This window comes from Oncorhynchus mykiss, chromosome 15 (genome assembly GCF_057628025.1).
Source record: "Oncorhynchus mykiss isolate SJ-2025 chromosome 15, ASM5762802v1, whole genome shotgun sequence".
NCBI lineage: Eukaryota > Metazoa > Chordata > Actinopteri > Salmoniformes > Salmonidae > Oncorhynchus > Oncorhynchus mykiss.
The window spans coordinates 47235416-47256789 of record NC_143036.1 but is presented as its reverse complement, the minus strand read 5'-3'; the positions used below and the strand labels follow the sequence as shown (position 1 = coordinate 47256789).

General features: G+C 42.1%; 1 protein-coding gene across 1 annotated transcript in view; it reads left to right on the top strand.

The window, feature by feature from the left end:
- Positions 1-17544: 17544 nt before the first annotated feature.
- Positions 17545-21374, top strand: part of elnb (elastin b) — a 43742-nt gene continuing 39912 nt past the window's right edge. The window contains exon 1 of the mRNA XM_090200187.1: positions 17545-17870. Within this exon, the coding sequence (XP_090056313.1) occupies positions 17795-17870 (76 nt within the window). The 5' untranslated portion in view covers positions 17545-17794. The remainder of the gene's footprint in view (positions 17871-21374) is intronic.

The window sequence follows — 21374 nt, the reverse complement described above, 5'->3', positions numbered from 1 at the left end:
CCACATAAACTAAACATTATTAAAGATTAGTAAATGGCTTCAGCTGGGACTGCAGGTTGGCTCTGAAAAGCTATTAGTTCTCAACCAATATCTGTTTTGGATTTCAATGTTAGAGCCAGAGGGAGAAATGACAACTCTTTGCTGCAGTCTTGTAGAGATAGGGAGAGAATGAGAGAGAAAAAGAGTGAGCCAGAGAGAGAGAGAGAGAGCTCTATTTTCATGTAATCTGACCATAACACCGGTTACAATCTAAGTTCTCATGCGGTTTAGCAAACTCCCAGCATTTACTTTTGTTGGACAACATGAAAATAGAGCTCTTTGGCCACACACACCAGTGGTGGCTTTGGCATCTAAATAAGGATGCGTAAGCAGAAAGGTCAACAGCATCACAAACTTTACCCAGTACCAGGACATTTTAGCCAAAAACCTGGTTGCCTTTCTAGGAGGCTGAAACTTTGCCATACGTGGATATTCCAGCAAGTAAATAGCCTCAACAAACATAAAAATCCACAAAGAAATGGATAATTGACCACAATATCAACATTTTGCAATGGCCATCTCAGTCTCTGGATTTGAACCCCCTTGAAAACCTGTGGTTTGAATTGAAGTGGGCAGTCCATAAACTCAGACGAAGGATATCAAGGATCTGGAAAGATTCTGTATGGAGGAATGGTCTAAGATCTCCCCCCCCCCCATGTGTTCTTTAATCTCCAATTGTTTTTGTTTTAAAAAGGCTAATTGCCATTATCCTCTCAATGTGAGGTGTTAAAAGGTATTGAAAACATGGGTGCCCTATCATTTTGAGAAAATTAAAAACTTGTTGAACAAAATCTCTTTCTCTGAGAAAATGTTGCATAAAATAATATACTTCTTTAAAAAAATGTAGCATACAATATAGCTCAGAATATGTATTATATATTTCATACAGTGTTTTTTGCTCCATATTTAGCAAGGGTCCCAATAACTTGTGTTAGGTCGTGCGTACATGGGTGTGTCTTTTTCTGGGTGCATGAGGGTTTTGGAAGGCCAATGGGGAGGGTTACTTTTGAGGGTTGATTTCTAGAATCCACACTCAGCAATAGGTTGTTATCAATAAAAAGTTGCATTAATAAAGTACAGTATTTCTCACATGTTGGTATTATGAGTTCATCTCTATAATTATTTTGTTTATATTATTGTTAGTGCATTGCCAGTCAGGGGTGCCAATAATATTGGAGCCCACTGTAGATGGCTATATGCAAATATTGTTTGATTTGCTTGCCATCTATACTGGTGATGACAGTAGTCAGACTGACAACTTTACCAGGACGAGGACTTGCCGATGTCAAATTCTTACCAAAAGCCTAATCTCTGATAAAGCAAGCTAAATTACACGTTGTTTGCCTAGATAGCTACTTGCCAAATGCGTCAACTTCTCTCACGTATCTGAAAATAAATAATAAATTAATGTTTACTGATCATGAAAACCGTACAGTTATTTGCTGTAAAACTATGATGATAGAGCTAAATGTGGAATAATCGGAAATGTGTAGTTCTGACTATGCTCTTCAAGAGGTGATGATATTTAAACCAAATAGTTATAACATTTATTTAACAATCCCTTTGAAAACGGGATTGGTAATGGTTTTAGCAGAGCTGGTGGTCTCCTTGCCCCCCAGCAGTCAAATCGAACGCTCTGCACTGTATTGTGACGTTTTCTTCATTACGACCTCTATAAACAATTGATTGAAGGTTGGTAAATAGTATGTGTTCCATTATTCTGGAGGACATTAAAATTCCATTAATTCATCATTCCAAGCCCTCATTTGGCAGACTGTGACCAATCAGTGTGCTCAGAATAGTAACTCACGGAAACCCATAGGAGTGGTCACCATCTTGTTCTGAGTCAAGATCACTTTTGGAGTCAAAAAGCAAGCTGAGATCTACCGCTCTGAATTTTTTTTCAACATGACTAAGCCTATGCAACATTAACCTAATAAAAACAGTTTTGTAGGAATGAGGTTTGTGCTGTAGGCCTAATACATAATCACAGCATATTGGCTATATGCTTGGCCTGCCAATGTTGTTCTTTCTCAGACTATATTATATTTCAAAACTCAAGCTTTGATAAAAACACTTATCAGTTGTTGTATCACTTGCAAGGCATATCTGAGCATAAATTGAAATAATTAGCAAATAATTATGTTTTTAATTTACTGTACCAAATGATACCTGCATTTGATGGTCAGTCTCAGCGAAGGGAGGGAGAGAGAGAGCAGCAGAGGGTCTGCCTCTCACAGTCCCTGCTCTCTTCCTCCCTCCTGTGAGACTGACCAGAGAGAGGGCCACAAATTCATGTTGTTCCCATGAACAGATGAAGTGAAATATTCCTAGATATTAAAATAGACACAATGAGCTGCAAAGAATAAAAAGACAGGCCTGTCAATACACTTGGCTACTCATTCATTGCAGCTGCAGTGCTGGTTGTAGCATGAGTGGAAGTAGGGAGAAGCGCATCATATGTTTTGGAAAAGTGTTGAATAAACACAGTGTTGGCAGTGCTGAATAAAACTGAAACATGAACTCACTCTTTGCAGTATTCTTTGACAGTCTCTCTCCGGTCATGGTTTTAAAAGTTGTGAAATCTCACATAGGCTAGTATCACACTTTGCTGTGGGGTCATGGAAGCTGTTGACTGAATGATTTTTAGCTATCTGATTGGCCAGCGCGGTAGGCACACTTGATTTAGCTCTCCTGGTTCACCGGTAGGCGGAATCTGTCCCTTCAGACAAATTAAATGGTTCAAAATGGGAACACGTTGCCTACCCTGTTTGCTAAAAAATAGCAGCGCAAGGCTTTGTCATTAGAAATTCTACAGAAATGTTTGGTGATCGACTCAGAATGCCTTGAAGATCGACCGGTTGGTAACCACTGATCTAGGAAGTCTAAACGGTCTCTGATCAGACACAGGATAGATGAGCCTGCGGTATAATTGGTCTAATGGTGATGTCAGCAGGGGAACGGGATGATTACAGAGCCTACATTATGTCCAGATGAGATGTTACAGTCCTGACGTTACGGTGATGACAGGGAGCGTATCATCCTCTCTGTTCTCAACTAAGAGCTCCTGTCCTGTGTGGGGGATGACTTCCTATCACATGTCAGGGGTTAGGGGGTATATAGATCAGAGAGATGGATATGAAATAATTAAGACATGTTACATGACTGACCCCTATGTCACTTGTGATGTGCTGATGAGCTAGCTATACATAAGGTGTGGGTTTTCTAGATTACATTGTATCCTACATCCTACGAGCAATCCTGGAGCTGTGTCAGGCCTGATATGTAAATGCCTACACCTAGAGAACAGAGAGAGATATAGAACATGTCTGTGACATGTTACAGGCCTGACCCCTGTGTGACTTGTGATGTGTTGATGAGCTATACATAGGTTGGAGTTTCTTGTATGACATACTTTAGAATGATACCAATACTATACAACAGGTGGGTCTAATCCTGAATGCTGATTGGTTAAAACCGCATTCAAGCCGGTTGCCACCGGCTAAATCTATGATGTTAAAATGCCTATTTACTCTATTCCTTCTGACTGCGCAATCCACTGTCTCATCAGCCCAGCCAAGCAACGTATAAACTTGATCTCCATTATAAAAAGCATCCAGACATTATCTCATTCTTTTACACTAACATTTAGTTTTCAACAGCGGAGATTTGTATAAACCTTGCTGTATGTCTGTCCGACATTTGCAACATTGTTTCAATTTTCAAATTCGATCTCCTGCTGTCCCATAGTAATGAACGTGTCGTGAGTCGGGACGAGACAGACAGGCAGGCAACGTTTCTCAACCAGTTTAAATCACGATTCAGCTGCCATCATTTTTATAGATAAAAAAAAAAATGTAATTTGAAAAAAGATTTAACGAAACGCAGCTAATTTGCAGTCTTTCCAGCTTCAGTTTGAAGTGATTGTGTTACTGTATATGTGTTGTTGGAAAGCTCCTCTGAACAACAGTGTCCTGACAAGTAAGCACATTTTCTATGCCAGGCGAAATCGCGTCTCATCAGCTTATTGTTATTGATGTATGCAAATAAATGTCACTAGAAAACAGTTTATGCAAATGCAGGTACTTTGCTGTTATTCTGGCTGCACTTAGTCTTGGGCCGAACAAGTGGCGCAGCGGTCTAAGGCACTGCGTCTCAGTGCCAGAGGCGTCACCTCAGTCCCTGGTTTGAATCCAGGCTGCATCACATCCGGCTGTGATTGGGAGTCCCATAGGGCGGCGCACAATTGGCCCAGCGTTGTCCAAGTTTGGCCGGGGTAGGCCGTCATTGTAAATAACTAAAGTTAAATGCATTTTTTTTATGAAAACAACACCCGTGCCAATATATCCTTCAAATATCAGCTTCTTGGGAATTATTACTTAAATAAATGCCTGCAGCTGGGCATGGGGTGGGGGTTTGGCTTTGCGCCAGTTCAATCACTGTGGAGGGTGGAAATACCTGAAAGCCTCATGCAATGCATGAGGTTTACATGGGCAATACAATACCTGCAACATTGACTAATGTTTTATTATTAGGTAACATGGTCTGGGTAAAAGAGCCTGAGATACTAACGTTATCTAACTAACTTCATCATTAAAACAATGTCAGATAGTTTCAGTCAGGGATATCCCCCTGACTTTGTATAACATTTCCTTGACATTAAAAGCAAACCATAACTCTAAAATAATGGTAGGAAAATTACTACTAAGAAATGGCAGGCTTTGAACATCATTTGATAAGGCGGGGGGGTGTAACCGACAATATTTCCTCATAATGTTCCCCTTTGGTTTCTCCAGGGAGAAAGTGATTGTGAAATAAAGTCATGATGAAGACAATGAACTTTGTCATACTTTAACAACTGGAGCAGAGAAAAAGAAGAAGTTCTACATACATTGCTATTTGCAATTGCCATGACATCAGGGGAGTCTGTTGCCTTGCCGACCTTGTCTCTAAGGATATGACCTATTCTCACAGGTACTATTTGACAAAGGTGAGCTCACATCAGTAGTATGCGTGTGGGTGCGTGTATGTGTGTGTGTGTAACGTTCGTCGTTGGGAGAAAGAAAGGAGGACCAAGGTGCAGCGTGGTAAGTGTTCATAGCGTTTAATGAAGTACAAGAATACTGAACAAAACAATAAATAACAAACGAACAGTCCCGTAAGGTGAATTACAAAAACAATAAACAGGAAATAAGCACCCACCACTCAAAAGTGAAACCAGGCTACCTAAGTATGGTTCTCAATTGACAACTGCCTCTAATTGACAACCATACCAGGCCAAACACAGAAATACCAAATCATAGAAAAAAGAACATATACAACCCACCCAACTCACGCCCTGACCATACTAAAACAAAGACATAACAAAAGAACTGAGGTCAGAACGAGACAGTACCCCCCCCCCCCCCCCCCACCCCACTCCACCATAGTCTTTCTCTGCCTCTTTAACCGCCTCCGTGGCCTCTTTAGAGTGGCGACCCTCACCGCCGACCTCGGACTGGGGACCCTAGCCACGGGTCCCAAATAGACGGGGGATTCCGGCAGCACCGGGCGGACGGGAGATTCCGGCAGCACCGGACAGGCGGGAGACTCTGGCAGCTCCGGAGTGAAGGGCGATTCCAGCAGCGCCATAGTAACGGACGGCTCTGGCAGCTCCCGACTGACCGGCGGCTCTGGCAGCCGGTGCGGTACTGGCGGGCAGCTCTGGCAGCTCAGGACAGACAGGCGGCTCTGGCAGCTCGGGACAGACGGGAGACTCTGGCTGCTCAGGACAGACGGGAGACTCTGGCAGCGCTGGGCAGGAGGAAGACTCTGGCAGCACTGGACAGGCGGGAGAACCTGTAGGGAGGAGACGGAGAGACAGCCTGGTGCGGGGGGCTGCCACCGGAGGGCTGGTGCGTGGAGGTGGCACCGGATAGACTGGACCGCGAAGGCGCATTGGAGGTCTCGAGCACCGAGCCTGCCTAACCCTATCTGGCTGAATGCTCCCTGTAGCCAGGCCAGTGCGGTGAGGTGGAATAGCCCGCGCTGGGCTGTGCTGGTGAACCGGGGACACCATGTGTAGGGCTGGTGCCATGTTCCCCGGCCTGAGGAGACGCACTGGAGACCAGATGTGCTGAGCCGGCTTCATGGCACCTGGCTCGATGCCCACTCTAGCACGGCCGATACGAGGTGCTGCTATGTACCGCACCGGGCTATGCCTACGCACCGGGGACACCGGGTTAAGGAGGGTTTGGTCGGTAGGGAAATCCTTGTCTCATCGCGCACCAGCGACTCCTGTGGCGGGCCAGGCGCAGTGTGCGCTAACCAAGGTTGCCAGGTGCACAGTATTTCCTCTGACACATTGGTGCGGCTGGCTTCGGGGTTGGATAGCGCTGTGTTAAGAAGCAGTGTGGCTTGGTTGGGTTGTGTATCGGAGGACGCATGACTTTCAACCTTCATCTCTCCCGAGACCGTACGGGATTTGTAGCGATGAGACAAGATACAGTGCCTTGCGAAAGTATTCGGCCCCCTTGAACTTTGCGACCTTTTGCCACATTTCAGGCTTCAAACATAAAGATATAAAACTGTATTTTTTTGTGAAGAATCAACAACAAGTGGGACACAATCATGAAGTGGAATGACATTTATTGGATATTTCAAACTTTTTTAACAAATCAAAAACTGAAAAATTGGGCGTGCAAAATTATTCAGCCCCCTTAAGTTAATACTTTGTAGCGCCACCTTTTGCTGCGATTACAGCTGTAAGTCGCTTGGGGTATGTCTCTATCAGTTTTGCACATCGAGAGACTGACATTTTTTCCCATTCCTCCTTGCAAAACAGCTCGAGCTCAGTGAGGTGTGATGGAGAGCATTTGTGAACAGCAGTTTTCAGTTCTTTCCACAGATTCTCGATTGGATTCAGGTCTGGACTTTGACTTGGCCATTCTAACACCTGGATATGTTTATTTTTGAACCATTCCATTGTAGATTTTGCTTTATGTTTTGGATCATTGTCTTGTTGGAAGACAAATCTCCGACCCAGTCTCAGGTCTTTTGCAGACTCCATCAGGTTTTCTTCCAGAATGGTCCTGTATTTGGCTCCATCCATCTTCCCGTCAATTTTAACCATCTTCCCTGTCCCTGCTGAAGAAAAGCAGGCCCAAACCATGATGCTGCCACCACCATGTTTGACAGTGGGGATGGTGTGTTCAGCTGTGTTGCTTTTACGCCAAACATAACGTTTGCATTGTTGCCAAAAAGTTCAATTTTGGTTTCATCTGACCAGAGCACCTTCTTCCACATGTTTGGTGTGTCTCCCAGGTGGCTTGTGGCAAACTTTAACCGACACTTTTTATGGATATCTTTAAGAAATGGCTTTCTTCTTGCCACTCTTCCATAAAGGCCAGATTTGTGCAATATACGACTGATTGTTGTCCTATGGACAGAGTCTCCCACCTCAGCTGTAGATCTCTGCAGTTCATCCAGAGTGATCATGGGCCTCTTGGCTGCATCTCTGATCAGTCTTCTCCTTGTATGAGCTGAAGGTTTAGAGGGACGGCCAGGTCTTGGTAGATTTGCAGTGGTCTGATACTCCTTCCATTTCAATATTATCGCTTGCACAGTGCTCCTTGGGATGTTTAAAGCTTGGGAAATATTTTTGTATCCAAATCCGGCTTTAAACTTCTTCACAACAGTATCTCGGACCTGCCTGGTGTGTTCCTTGTTCTTCATGATGCTCTCTGCGCTTTTAACGGACCTCTGAGACTATCACAGTGCAGGTGCATTTATACGGAGACTTGATTATACACAGGTGGATTGTATTTATCATCATTAGTCATTTAGGTCAACATTGGATCATTCAGAGATCCTCACTGAACTTCTGGAGAGAGTTTGCTGCACTGAAAGTAAAGGGGCTGAATAATTTTGCACGCCCAATTTTTCAGTTTTTGATTTGTTAAAAAAGTTTGAAATATCCAATAAATGTCGTTCCACTTCATGATTGTGTCCCACTTGTTGTTGATTCTTCACAAAAAAATACAGTTTTATATCTTTATGTTTGAAGCCTGAAATGTGGCAAAAGGTCACAAAGTTTAAAGGGGCCGAGTACTTTCGCAAGGCACTGTAGTAGCTATTAAAAACAATTGGATACCATGAAATTGGGGAGAAAAAGGGGTATAAAAATGTTAAAAAATAAAGAAATAAAAAAAATTAAAAGAAAGAGAGGAGGACCAAGGTGCAGCGTGATAAGTGTTCATAGCATTTAATGAAGTACTAGAACACTGAACAAAACAATAAATAACAAACTAACAGTAAGGTGAATGACAAAACCATACCAGGCCAAACACAGAAATCCCAAATCATAGAAAAAAGAACATAGACAACCCACCCAACTCACGCCCTGACCATACTAAAAACAACATACTAAAAACAAAGACATAACAAAAGAACTAAGGTCAGAACGTGACAGTGTGTGCAAATGCATTTTTGTTCTCCTTTTCTGTGAGCTATGCTGGGTGGTCATCCACTCTTCTTCTAATCCCCAGTATTAGGTGAGATTATGGTGTTCATAGTGACACGTTTCGTTTAGGCAAGTATTTATCCTCTCTACTCTATTGGCCCTACTTTGTGCCCCCATGGGATTTGGAATGTAATATAGAGTAATTTACTCTTCACTGAATAACAGATACTCTTGAATAACAGGTAAATGTACATTAGAGGTATTGCAGGGGAGAGAAAAATAAGACTTGATTGTCCATTGTCATACCTTGAATGTTTTCGCTCCCACGTCTGTCTCCATCTCAGCCCTGCAGAGAGGAGAATCCTTAGAGCTGACCTCATACACACATCACAGCCTGTGTTATTACAGCAGTCTAATGAACCAAATACACACCCAGTCCTCACATTTCTCCTGCCCTGGCACAGGCAGTCAGCACACACACACACACACACACACACACACACACACACACACACACACACACACACACACACACACATGCAAATTGTTTTGTATTCTATCTTTGTGGGAACCTAAAACTTATTTACATTCTAAATGTCCCTTAAACCTAACCCTAAACCTTACCCTAACCTAACCCCAATTGCAAACCTAACACTAAACCTAACCCCTAAGCATAGCCTTTGTCCTCATGGGGACGTGGGAAATGAGAGCATTTTCCTTGTTTTACTATCCTTGTGGGGACCCACACGCACGCACGCACACACACACACACACACACACACACACACACACACACACACACACACACACACACACACACACACACACAGAGTGGAATCAGTCAACAACCTTCATTAAAGCGTTTTTCATGAGGGTAAAACACTTTTTACCATTTTCCAGAAAGTCAGAATGATGACGTAAACCACAGTCAGAACAGGTAGAAATATAAAGGTGTGTGAATGACAACACCCCCATCTTCTAACCAACATCCATTCTGTCTGATTAGTTTCCATGGATACCAACAGTATGTTTTGGTCCAGACACCTGTCTGAAGCATGGAGAGGGTGGAGGTCTGGGTGAGGATAGGGGTGTGTAATGCTTTGGCGAGGGTCGACACTGAAAGCCAATACCGACCTAGATCCAGACCTTCATGCTGAGAAATAACAGGGCTCACTCGTGCCAGATTATCAGAGGAGTGTGTGTGACCTTGCTCAGATTTGACTTTTTACTTCTCTCTCTCTCCTTTCAGGGGTACCAGGCTGGAGGGGGTAGACTGAGCAAGGGAGAGCAGCACAGAGCATTGCTCCCCACAGGTCCTTATATAGGCAGCAGACGTTGGGTAAATGCTAGGTAGACGTTAGGTAAACTTAAACAGGCAGGACTCAATCGGTAGCTTTAAACATAGCACCAATACGCCTCTCTGAGCTGGCACAGGCATCACTCAACATAGGGTACTGGGCAGGCATGGGGTGTGTAAGTGTGCATGTGTGTGTGTGCACACAGGCATGCATGAATATGGGTGTGGGCAGGTGGATGTGTGTCGGTCTGTTTGTTTGGTTTGGATAGGAGTCAAGAGAAGCATATCTATGTCAGAGGGATCCGCTCTTCCCTCTCTAGCTGTCAAATGAAGTAAATGGGTCAGATTCCCCTCTCACATGTCTTTTCCTGTACTGTTGGACAGATGCCTGCAGTGCTGGCTCATAAATCTTCTCAAAAGGTCACAGCACCTACTTACATTTTGTATGAAAGGTGCGAACCAAATAAGGTTTCTGATATTTACCACAGCTCGTTGCTGTTTTCCCCTCAGAGGCACTAAAAACTGTCCTGGTAATTTCCCCGTGGGCCAAGTCCTCTGCCACCACTACCACTGACTCTCCTCTCTTGTTTCTTATTACATGTCTGAGAGGATGAGTTAGAGTAGTGTTTCATCTCCCTGTCTGACCCCTTTCTACACTGCTGCATGTATCACCTGAGAGAAGGAAAAATGCATACCATTCCATAAGTATATATTTAATTTTTCCCCCAATTTTTTTCTCTATTATTCTGGTCTTATTTCACTGCATAACTATGCTACTCCATTAAAGCATACGACCTAATTTGAAAAAAGGGGTAATAAAATCTATGCCTTCAAGCCCAATTATGGGAGCTCAGGTAGTTCTTTACACACACACACACACACATACACACACACACACACACACACACACACACACACACACACACACACACACACACACACACACACACACACACACACACACACACACACACACACACACACCACACAAAACTAGTAAAGTTGTTTCAGACGGGTCTCAGAGCCAACAGTGTCAGCCTGATCAAGTCTCCAAGACTTCTAAAGGTGTCCGCATACATAGTTTCGGTTTGCTCCTAGCAGAACTTGGCTAGGCGAAGCGACAGTCTGTGCTCTCATACTCCCTATAAGAACTTGAAAAACAAGAAAAAAGCAGCAATATTGCTGTCGTTGGTCCCTCTTGAGCCATCATAGCAACAACAAAGCCAGAAACATTTCCTCAAAATAGTCAGAAGTATTTTACGTTTTTGCCGATGAGGTCTTAGTAGCTCAATTTTACATCTAGCTAAGGTGCAGTATTTCTCAAGTTAAAAAATGTGCATGAAAACTACTCCCCTCTCTTTGAATGACAACAAACACTTAATGTTCCCACTCCTACTAGGGTAGTACCATTAACGAAGGGGCGTAAACTTAGGTTACTGAAATTCGACTTGCCACAAGAAAAACATTTGCGTTCACGAACAGCCAAAAGAAAACCTGTTCAAAACGATCAAAGCAAACAAAATCGTAACCAAATGTTGTTTTAATATACAGTGGGGAGAACAAGTATTTGATACACTGCCGATTTATTCAGGTTTTCCTACTTACAAAGCATGTAGAGGTCTGTAATTTTTTACAGACCTCCACTTCTACTGTGAGAGAAAGAATCTAAAACAAAAATCCAGAAAATTACATTGTATGATTTTTAAGTAATTAATTAGCATTTTATTTGATACATCAGAAAAGCAGAACTTAATATTTGGTACAGAAATCTTATAGTAATTGTTTTTTTTCACGTGAGATGGGAAAACTCGTTTTTTGAACATGTGCTCTTGATGATAGAATGTAAACGTTTGGTAAAATCAAACTTGCTCATTTTTACTCACCATCACCATTCAAATGATATCACAAAACAAGTTTTGGCTTGTTGTTCCAAAAAATTATCTCCGTTGATCACTACGTAAAGAGTCATTTCTGAAGCCGAAATAAGAAACCACTTTGGCCACCCTGTGTAGACTTGATGTCATTATCCATACATTTCTGGAATATTGTCAGGCATTGCATGCATTTGAGCAACGATGTAAATCTATCTACATGTATTTGAAATACATTTTACGGGACATTAAAACTTCTTCGGGATCGGTGTCCCTTCCACGGGATGGTTGAGCTAATGTATGGTATGGTGGAGGACACGTTCCTCCATCAATGGGAGAGGGTTGGCAGCTGCTCCTGCTGACTCCATTTTTAAGGTGCGGGATTCTGTAACGCCCGGGGTGTAGTGGGGAAGAAGTCAGGTGCAGGAAGCAGAGTTCAGGGTAGCGTTCACTTTTAATGCACCACACGGTGAACAGACGCCAACCAAACCAAATGCCCTAAACACGGGGGACTTAAACAGTCCAGCAAAAACCCAAACACACGGACAACCGTGACATGCAGCCGTGTACACATGTGCATCGAAATAATCTCGCACAACCAGCAGGCGGGCCGGCTGGTAAATAAAGCCCAACCAATCAGCCTAAACTAGACACAGGTGAAACCAATAAACAGAAAAGGGGAAAAAAGGGGTCAGTGGCAGATAGTAGGCTGGTGACGACGACCGCCAAGCGCCACCCGAATAGGAAGGGGAGCCACCTTCGGCAGGAGTCGTGACAATACTTCAACAGGGAAGTGAGGTATGATGGATGCTTGTGGAGCAGAACTTTGTAAACAAGAAGGGAGCAATGAAGTTATCTACAGGATTTTAGTGAGGTCTAGCCGACCTTCTGATACAGGATGCAGCGAGGAGTATTAAAACTGTCACCTGTAATAAAGCGAAGGGTGCTATGGTAGACGGCTGCCAAAGGTTTAAGAGTAGTGGCTGCTGCATTCTGGTAAATGGTGTCACCATAGTCAAGAACTGGCAGGAAAGTTGACGTTACAAGCTGCTTCCTGCTGTTCATGGAGAAGCTAAATCTATTCTTAAAAAAGAAGCCCACTTTAAATCTTAGCTTTTTAACTAGCTCATCGGTATGCTTTTTAAACGTTAGATCTGTAGCAATCCAAACAGCCATATATTTATAAGTGAAGTCTTCTCTGATTTAAAGAATAACATATATTTAGTTTTGCCTGCATTAAGTAAAAATGTTATATCAACAAGGGCTTTTTGTAACAAATCAGATTGCAGCTTATACATAGCTTGGTCAACAGTCGATGCAATGGCATACATAACTGTATTGAGTGAATACAGATGGATATTGCAGGATTTAAATCATAGACCAATATTATTTATATAAAGAGTAAAGAGAACAGGTCCCAATACGGACCCCTGCGGTTCGCCTTTCATAATATCGAGGAAACTAGACTTGACACCATCAGAAAGCACACATTGTGTCCTGCCTGTCAAATAGTTCTTAAACCATTTGCAAGACTCCTTATCCGGGCCATTTCAGACCGTTTTTGAATGAGTAGGGAATGGTCAACGGTGTCGAATGCCTTGGAAAGGTCTATACATAAGGCAGCACAATATTTTTTATGATCTAGGCAGTTTAACACATCATCTAAGACAAGCGTAATGGCTGAAACAGATCTATGTCCAGGTCTACAACCAGATTGTTGCATGTTTAGAATACAGTTAGAAGTTAAAGTTGTTAGCTGGGAGTTGGTCAGGGATTCTAATATCTTAGCTCGGCAAGATAACTTGGATATTGGATGGTAATTATCTAAGTCAGAAGGAACGCCGCCCTTATCTAGGGGGAGGACATTTTCCGCTTGTCAAATCTTAGGGATAAGATCAGTAGCAATTGTTAAATACGAAATACAGGTTCAAGGTTCAACAATGAGTGGGGCAGAGAGCTCTAGTAAGACGGGGTCAAGTAAATCAGCCCCTGTGGATATGTTTTGCATCGATCTTTAGCAAGGCACTTAATACATCATAGACAAATGGTTGAACTGAAAATAAAGGATGTGAGTCTGTTAGAGCATCATTCTCCACAATCTGTTTTGAGGTGACTAAAGGACGCCCTCTAGTGGAATGAGATACATTTTCAGAGACTATCATTGTAAACAGCTGTTATTAAAAGCATATCTACAGTATTTCACTTTTTAATGTGTATAGTATTGCTTACTAGGTGTTGTCCAATGAATTATGTAACCACTCCTTCAAATCAAATGGTGTACCTTAGCAGCGCTTCCCTTCCTTCTTTTTTTCTACACTACAAATGTCTAGTTTGGTACAAGAGGCTGTCAAAACCTGCTGGTGCCACAAAGGGGTGAATTCTCAATTCAATAAATATATTGATATTGCTTTTTTAACCATGCATAGATAGACATCTATTTCTGAAATGTCTGAAGGACTGCCACAGACATAACCCACCAGTCACTCAACCCCAGCTAAGACAAAAGATGTTGCTCATTAAAATGTCTATAATATTCATTTGTAATGATTCGTGAGCGAGATTTAAGGCAGTTTAAGGTCTCTTATGCTGGCAATGGAACAAATATTCCATTGCCTGTAAACTTATGAGGAGCATGTGTTAGAATAATAGCTAAGAGAGTCAATTTTTCGGGGTGTTTAATCAAGTTGAGGCTAGTTAGTTTAGTTGAGTTAGATTTAGCTCCGTACAAATATCTTTCAGATTATCAGATGTTGGTGTCAACTAGTCCAGATTAAGATCATCCGCTGTTAATAATTCAGATTTAGAATAGTTAGACAGCAGGTCAGACAATTTGTTAAGAGCACATATGGAGGCAAAGGGCGGGGGATAAATTCCCACGAGCTTCAGATTATTACCATGGCTCACATCTAAGAGATGACATTCAAATTGCTTAGGCACAGAGATGTTAATGGATACAAAAACATTTAACTTGCTCTTTATGCATATGGCGTCAGCCCCTCTGTCAGATCTAAAAACATTCTAACAAGTCAGATACACATCAGAGTCCGGCATAGACTTCTTTAGCCAAGATTCGGTTATAACCAAAACGTCTGCGTCGGTTTGAGAAGCAAGAGTCACAATAAAGGCAATTTTAGAAATCAAAGATTTAGCATTTACATGAATCAATCCAAGGCCGCAGCTGCGGGATTTCAGATCAGGAGTAATTTCTAATAACGAACATGCCATGTATTACTCAACACCATGGGTTTGGCTTGAATACAACATACACGATTTAAAGCTGCAATATGTCACTTAGGAAGAAACCTAGAGAGGAACCAGGCTATGAGGGGTGGCCAGTCCTCTTCTGGCTATGCCGGGTGGAGATTATAACAGAACATGGCCAAGATTTTCAAATGTTCATAAATGACCAGCATGGTCAAATAATAATAATCACAGGCAGAACAGTTGATACTGGAGCAGCAGCACGGCCAGGTGGACTGGGAACAGCAAGGAGTCATCATGCCAGGTAGTCCTGAGGCATGGTCCTAGGGCTCAGGTTCTCCGAGAGAGAGAAAGAAAGAGAGAATTAGAGAGAGCATACTTAAATTCACACAGGACACCGGATAGGACAAGATAAGTACTCCAGATATAACAAACTGACCCTAGCCCCCCGACACAAAAACTACTTCAGTTATAGATCTGTCATTCTCATTGAATGCAAGTCTAAAAAAGACAGTGGAAGATGTGTTCTATGTGCGCTATTTCTATGCTTTCCGTTCTTAAATTTTATTAAACTCTCTGTTTTGTACACCACCTTCAACAGCTGAAAAATACATATTTTTCGTATTTGAAAAGATTTTTCACAGCGGTTTAGATGGTACAATGATTTTGTGATGTCTTGTTACATTTACTGAAATTAAGCAAACTACTATAATTTTTGCAACCAGGAAATGGTGGAGCAATTTCTGCATATTGCACCTTTAACTCTGTGGCAGTGTTCCCAATTTAACTCTGAAAGTGTAAAATGCACACTGTTTTCACTGTACTGTCCCACTGTTCTGGTGTTAAAATAACACTTTTGAAAGTGTTAAAGATTGAACTATGTTGCAGTGTTCCCCATGTAACTCTTAAAGTGTTCAAAGGAACTAAATTGTGGTGCTTGCATATCTTTACTGTGGAGTAGTATGCCACACCTACAGTGTGAAACATAACACTTGATTTAGAGAGTAACGTTTAATTTGTATGTTTCCCAGGGTGCCTTTTCTTTTTGAGTAAATTGAGTTAACACCCATGACTGTATTTGTTAACACCCAGAGACATGTTTGTTGAATTATTTCCATTATAAAGGCCCGTGCTTTTGCCAAGTAGGTACCTAGGGGAACGTTATCTTTTAAAATTAAACCCTATGCCAATGCATTACATATATCATAAGGTCTTAATTATTAGTATAGTAAGTGGCCTAGATTAACCCTAAAACAGTGGTGTTAGGAAACTCCTGGATGACAGGCCACATCAGGTCTGCAAATCACATTATGCTTGCTTGCAAGGTTATGTGTATTGGATTCCAGCCTGGGATAGGATATCCAACAGGTGGCATTTTTATTCACCCTCAACCTGCATTCAGATTGACTGTGTGGATTAAGATACTTGGTTAAAAAAACACTACCTAAATCATTTAAACCGGAAAAAACATAAATCTAACTAACTGATTGGATTAGATTATCAAAATGTATGTTATATATCTTTGTGTAGCATAAGATGAATGAATATATCAATATACAGTACATGCAAAAATGCAGATATTTTAAAAAATCGACCTGCAGTAGAGCATGCTGGGAAATATGATAATGATGGGCGTGGTTTTGATGGGACTATTTTACTTTCCACAGTGTAAAACAATAACTCTAGCTATTAACACCAACACTGGATGTTATTTTATACCACTGAATGTTAATTTCACTCTTACAGAGTGAATTTAACTCCTGAATCAACAGTATAAATATTAAACTGAAAAATCAACACTGGCCAATTTATTGTGTGTCTGTGTGATTGTGTGTGTGTGTGTGTGTCACTTTTTCAAAGGAATGGTACTAGGAGGTGCTAATTTCTATCTGGCTGATATATCTCCTATTCTTTAATTACGTCTTTCTATGAATAACAAGTTTACATTTCAGTTTCCCCCGTTAGTGACATGACTTCATGCTCTTCTCAGAAAAGGACTGTGTTGAGTGGAAGCCTGCCAAGGACCCTCCACCCCCTCTACACACATACACCAACACATGCACAAAATATGCACATGCATACTCACACACACACACACACACACACACACGAACACACAAACAAACTGTGGGTCTAGAAGAGTGTGCAAAGAGGATAATGGGATGATCAGGTGAGGTTCCTCAGTCTTTACTTGGTGCTACTTGTCATCAACACAGTATCCACTTACTCCACTGTTCTAGAGTTGTCCATGGATATACCGTATTGTATAATGTTCCGGAAAAGTTTCCGTCTTTCTTCAGTTACATTCAGCAGAAAAAACACACATCTGTAATTGCCGTATCAGGCCTGCATAGTTAGTTACCTCTTCCCCTTGACTTAACAAAATGACATCATTTTGGAATCTATGAGAATATCTGGCAGACTGTCCCATTTATTTTCCTTTGGTGGGGTGGGATGGGGGGTGGACCCCCAACTCTCTCTCAATTTCCTTCTCTCTCCATCTCTCTCTCTTTACATCCTCCACCACTCTGTCTTTTTTGGGAGGGGTGGGATAGGGGGTGGACTCACCCGACTCTCTCTCCCTCTTCATCTCTCTCTCTCTCCTCTTCATCTCTTTCTTTTTCTCCACCTCTTTCTCAATTAACCCCCCCCTCTCTCTCTTTTAGGCAACCATGTTTTTATGGCAGGAGTCAACCAAATAAAAGCAGCCCCACCAGTCTGTGGGGGAGAAAAGCCGCTGGTTCAATGAAGTGATCTATTCAACTCAGTGTTTCTCTCTCTTGCTCTCTTCATTAATTACATACTGTTGTGCCTTTTCATCCTTTCCGTCTTTTGTTTTCTGTCTCTCTTACTTTTTATTCCCCTCCTTCTTTCTCTGGCTGGCTGAGCTCTGACAAGGGGATAGAATCAAGAGTTTGGGAGAGGAGAGGGACATTTGGGAGCGAGATGGCGAGTGGGACGGTGGGGTTGTTCCTGTATGGATTCCTGCTCCTGTCTCTGTGGAAACCTTCACTGCAAGGAGGTAGGACCCCCTTTACTATGGATATCTATTTATATACATCCCTGTGTTTCAGGTGCCCCTCTAAGCTTGTACACACAAAAAAAGGAGGGTTTCTACTGGGTTCTTTGGTAAGGGTGATTGTTCTATGTGCAATTCTAATGAGTCAAAGAACCCTTTGAACTCTTCAATGGTTCTTTACGGTTCACAAAAGGGTTGTTTGCTCTTTTAGTGATAATTAAAATGTAGGGAAGGTGGTACATTAGAATATTTTGGGGTGTGGTTTATGCACAGCTCTTTTTGTAAAACCATGATTGGGAGTGTCATTCCAGTTTATCTAATGTGTTGTGTTACTGTATGAAATTACATATTTTGAATGGCTATGGCAAGTGACAGTGTCTTGTGTCAATTGTGAACAGTTGACAAAATCAGTCAGTGGGTCTTGATTCTTTCCACAGGGACCTCGGTAACATAATAATAACGTATTTGGAATTTTAGCAATATAAAATGGTTGACCAGAATAAAAAACCCTGTATGGTTCTTCAAAAGGATCTACAAAGAACCTTTCAGATTGAGAATGTTCTATAAAGAACAATAAAAAGATCTATATAGCCCCCAAAACGGTTGTAACTGTAGCGGAACCCTGTTTTTGAATGGTTCTTTATAGAACCTTAGAAAAGAGTTCTTTATAGCACAGTGCAGGTGTACACGCTCCAAACGCTCTCCCTGCTGCAGGCACTGAAACCATAGTCCTGAAACCATAGTCCTCCTCTCCCTGCCGAAGGCACTGAAACCATAGCCCTTAACCCCTGCTCAGGATTTTGGTTGTATAGTTCACCAGCCTGGTACCCAAGTACAAGGTACATGATGCTCCAAGCTGAGCATTAATCCTTGGTAGAGTCAAGGGTGTTTGAGTGTTTTTAGTTGAAGTGTTTTCAGTTTTGAGCGTTGTACTGATTTGCTCAAGACGTATTGATGTATTATGCTATTTTGATAGATTTGTTAAAAATGTTCTCAACATCTTTTAGATTTCAAAGGCTTTTAAGTGTGTAACATTCTGGAGCTCTACTGTTCTGTGGAGTGACATAGAATCGGCCCGTGGAGCTGTGTGTATTTACCTGCTGGTATTCCCTTTAGGAGTGGGGCTTGTAGTTTGAGTCCCACTCTGCTCCCCGCTACAGTACAGGCAGTTACATAATTCAGAATTAACCACGATGCCATACTATAGGTAGACAGTGAGCTGTCTGATTGGCTGTTGGGTTTTGTTTAGCTTGTTTTGATAGGCCAGCTGAGAGTTACTGGTTCCTATGATCTCTCCGCTCACTGGAACACAGGACTTAAACAGCTCTGAGAGAGGTCAAAGGGTGGAGGGTAATAACTATGTTTCTAACACTGTAATAAGCATGTAATAAGATCGTAATATCAGTATCTCACATGTTCAACCAAGGTGTGTGAACTGTGGAACCAACTGGAAATACTGTATATTCAGCTACTGTTGGAGGAGAACAGAAGTTGAATAGAAAATGCAACTTTATTATTACACACTGATTGAAGAAAATGGCAAATCTTGCTGGTCTTGGGTAACAGTGAAATAACAGTGAGGTTTGTGGTTCAGGCTTAAGTTTATATGGAGTGTAACTCAATGAAAGGAAATTATTTGTAGAGCATGGTTCAGGTTTGTATGATTGAGTTCCCCATTGATAGAGAAATACTCAATACAGCATTGGGCCCCTCCAAGACTCCAAGAAATCTGTCCTGTTCTGTTGAAACATACAGAACTGTCGTGTTCTTTTACAGACGATTCATGGCAGAAGGGAATGAGTAATGTTGTCCACTTCACAGATACTGAATCTCCCACTGTGGATTATAGCAACATGCACAACAATTCCTGTACATTTCCAACCCACTGGGGTCTTGGTTAGGTCCAATGACAGAACATACCACTGGAGTCTCTGGTCAAAGTAGTGCACTTTATAAGGGATATGCTGTCATTTGGGGAACAACCTATACCTTTCCGCTCCACCGTGCTCTTGGTCAAGTCCAATGATAGAAGCAGATGTCCTTCTCATGTTCAGTTTCCTTTGAACACAGACCACAACTCTCCCAAAACTAGATGCATCATTTCTTATTATCTCTGAAACAGTGAAGATTCTTTCGCGAGTTCCTCATGAGATCAAACATGGCATTGATGAATGACTGAAAAGGGAAAAGACTAAAGTGTAAAAATCCATCATATAACAGATGACAAAACATAAATCAATTCTTATAAAACTGCAGTTCCTCACAATAAAATGACAGCTCTTTAATAAAGATTGTTTAAAAAAAAGACCAGCTCTATACTGTTAACAAAATTCTTTGAAACTCACAGCCTACATCCCAAATGGCACCCTCTTCCCTTTACAGTGAACTAAGGACTCTGATCAAAAGTAGTGCACTATATACTGTGTATCGGCTGCCATTTGCTGATGTAGCTGATGTAACTGCACAAGGGGGGCACAACAGACTTCCCTCCGTCGCGTCATCCCTCTAAGGCCTTTCTGCTAGCCTGCTAGCCTCGTGCTGCTAGCTGCTTGAAGCCACACACTGGACTTGAATGATCACCCGGCTACGCATGCCTTTCCGTAACGTCACCATGCCGTGTCGATTGCTGTTCTGGTTTGTAACTATTGTTTTATTTCACCGTAGAGCCTCTAGCACTGCTCAACACGCCTCGGCTAACAATTTAGTTCCACCCCCCACACACGCAGTGACTTCACCTGGTTTAAATTCTATTTCTAGAGACAATATCTCTTTCATTATCACTATATGCACAGGTTTACCCCCACTGTATTCACATCCTACTATACCTTTGTCTGTACATTATGCCTTGAATATATTCTACCGTACCCAGAAATCTGCTCCTTTTACTCTCTGTTCTGAACGTACTAGGCGTCCAGTTCTGTTAGCCTTTAGCCGTACCCTTATCCTACTCCTCCTCTGTTCCTCCGGTGATGTAGAGGTTAATCCATGCCCTGCAGTGTCTACCTCCACTCCCATCCCCCAGGCTCTCTCATTTGTTGACTTCTGCAACCGTAAAAGCCTTGGTTTCATGCATGTTAACATTAGAAGCCTCCTCCCTAACTTTGTTTTATTCACTGCCCTAGCACACTCCACCCATCCGGATGTCCTAGCCGTGTCTGAATCCTGGCTTAGGAAGACCACCAAAAACCTTGAAATTTCCATCCCTAACTATAACATTTTCCGACAAGATAGAACTGCCAAAGGGGGCGGTGTTGCAATTTACTGCAAAGATAACCTGCAGAGTTCTGTCTTACTATCCAGGTCTGTACAATTTGAGCTTCTACTTCTAAAAATGAACCTTTCCAGAAACAAGTCTCTCACTGTTGCCGCTTGCTATAGACCACCCTCTGCCCCCAGCTGTGCCCTCGACACCATATGTGTATTGATTGCCCCCCATCTATCTTCTGAGCTCGTGCTGTTAGGTGACCTAAACTGGAACATGCTTAACACCCCGGCCATCCTACAATC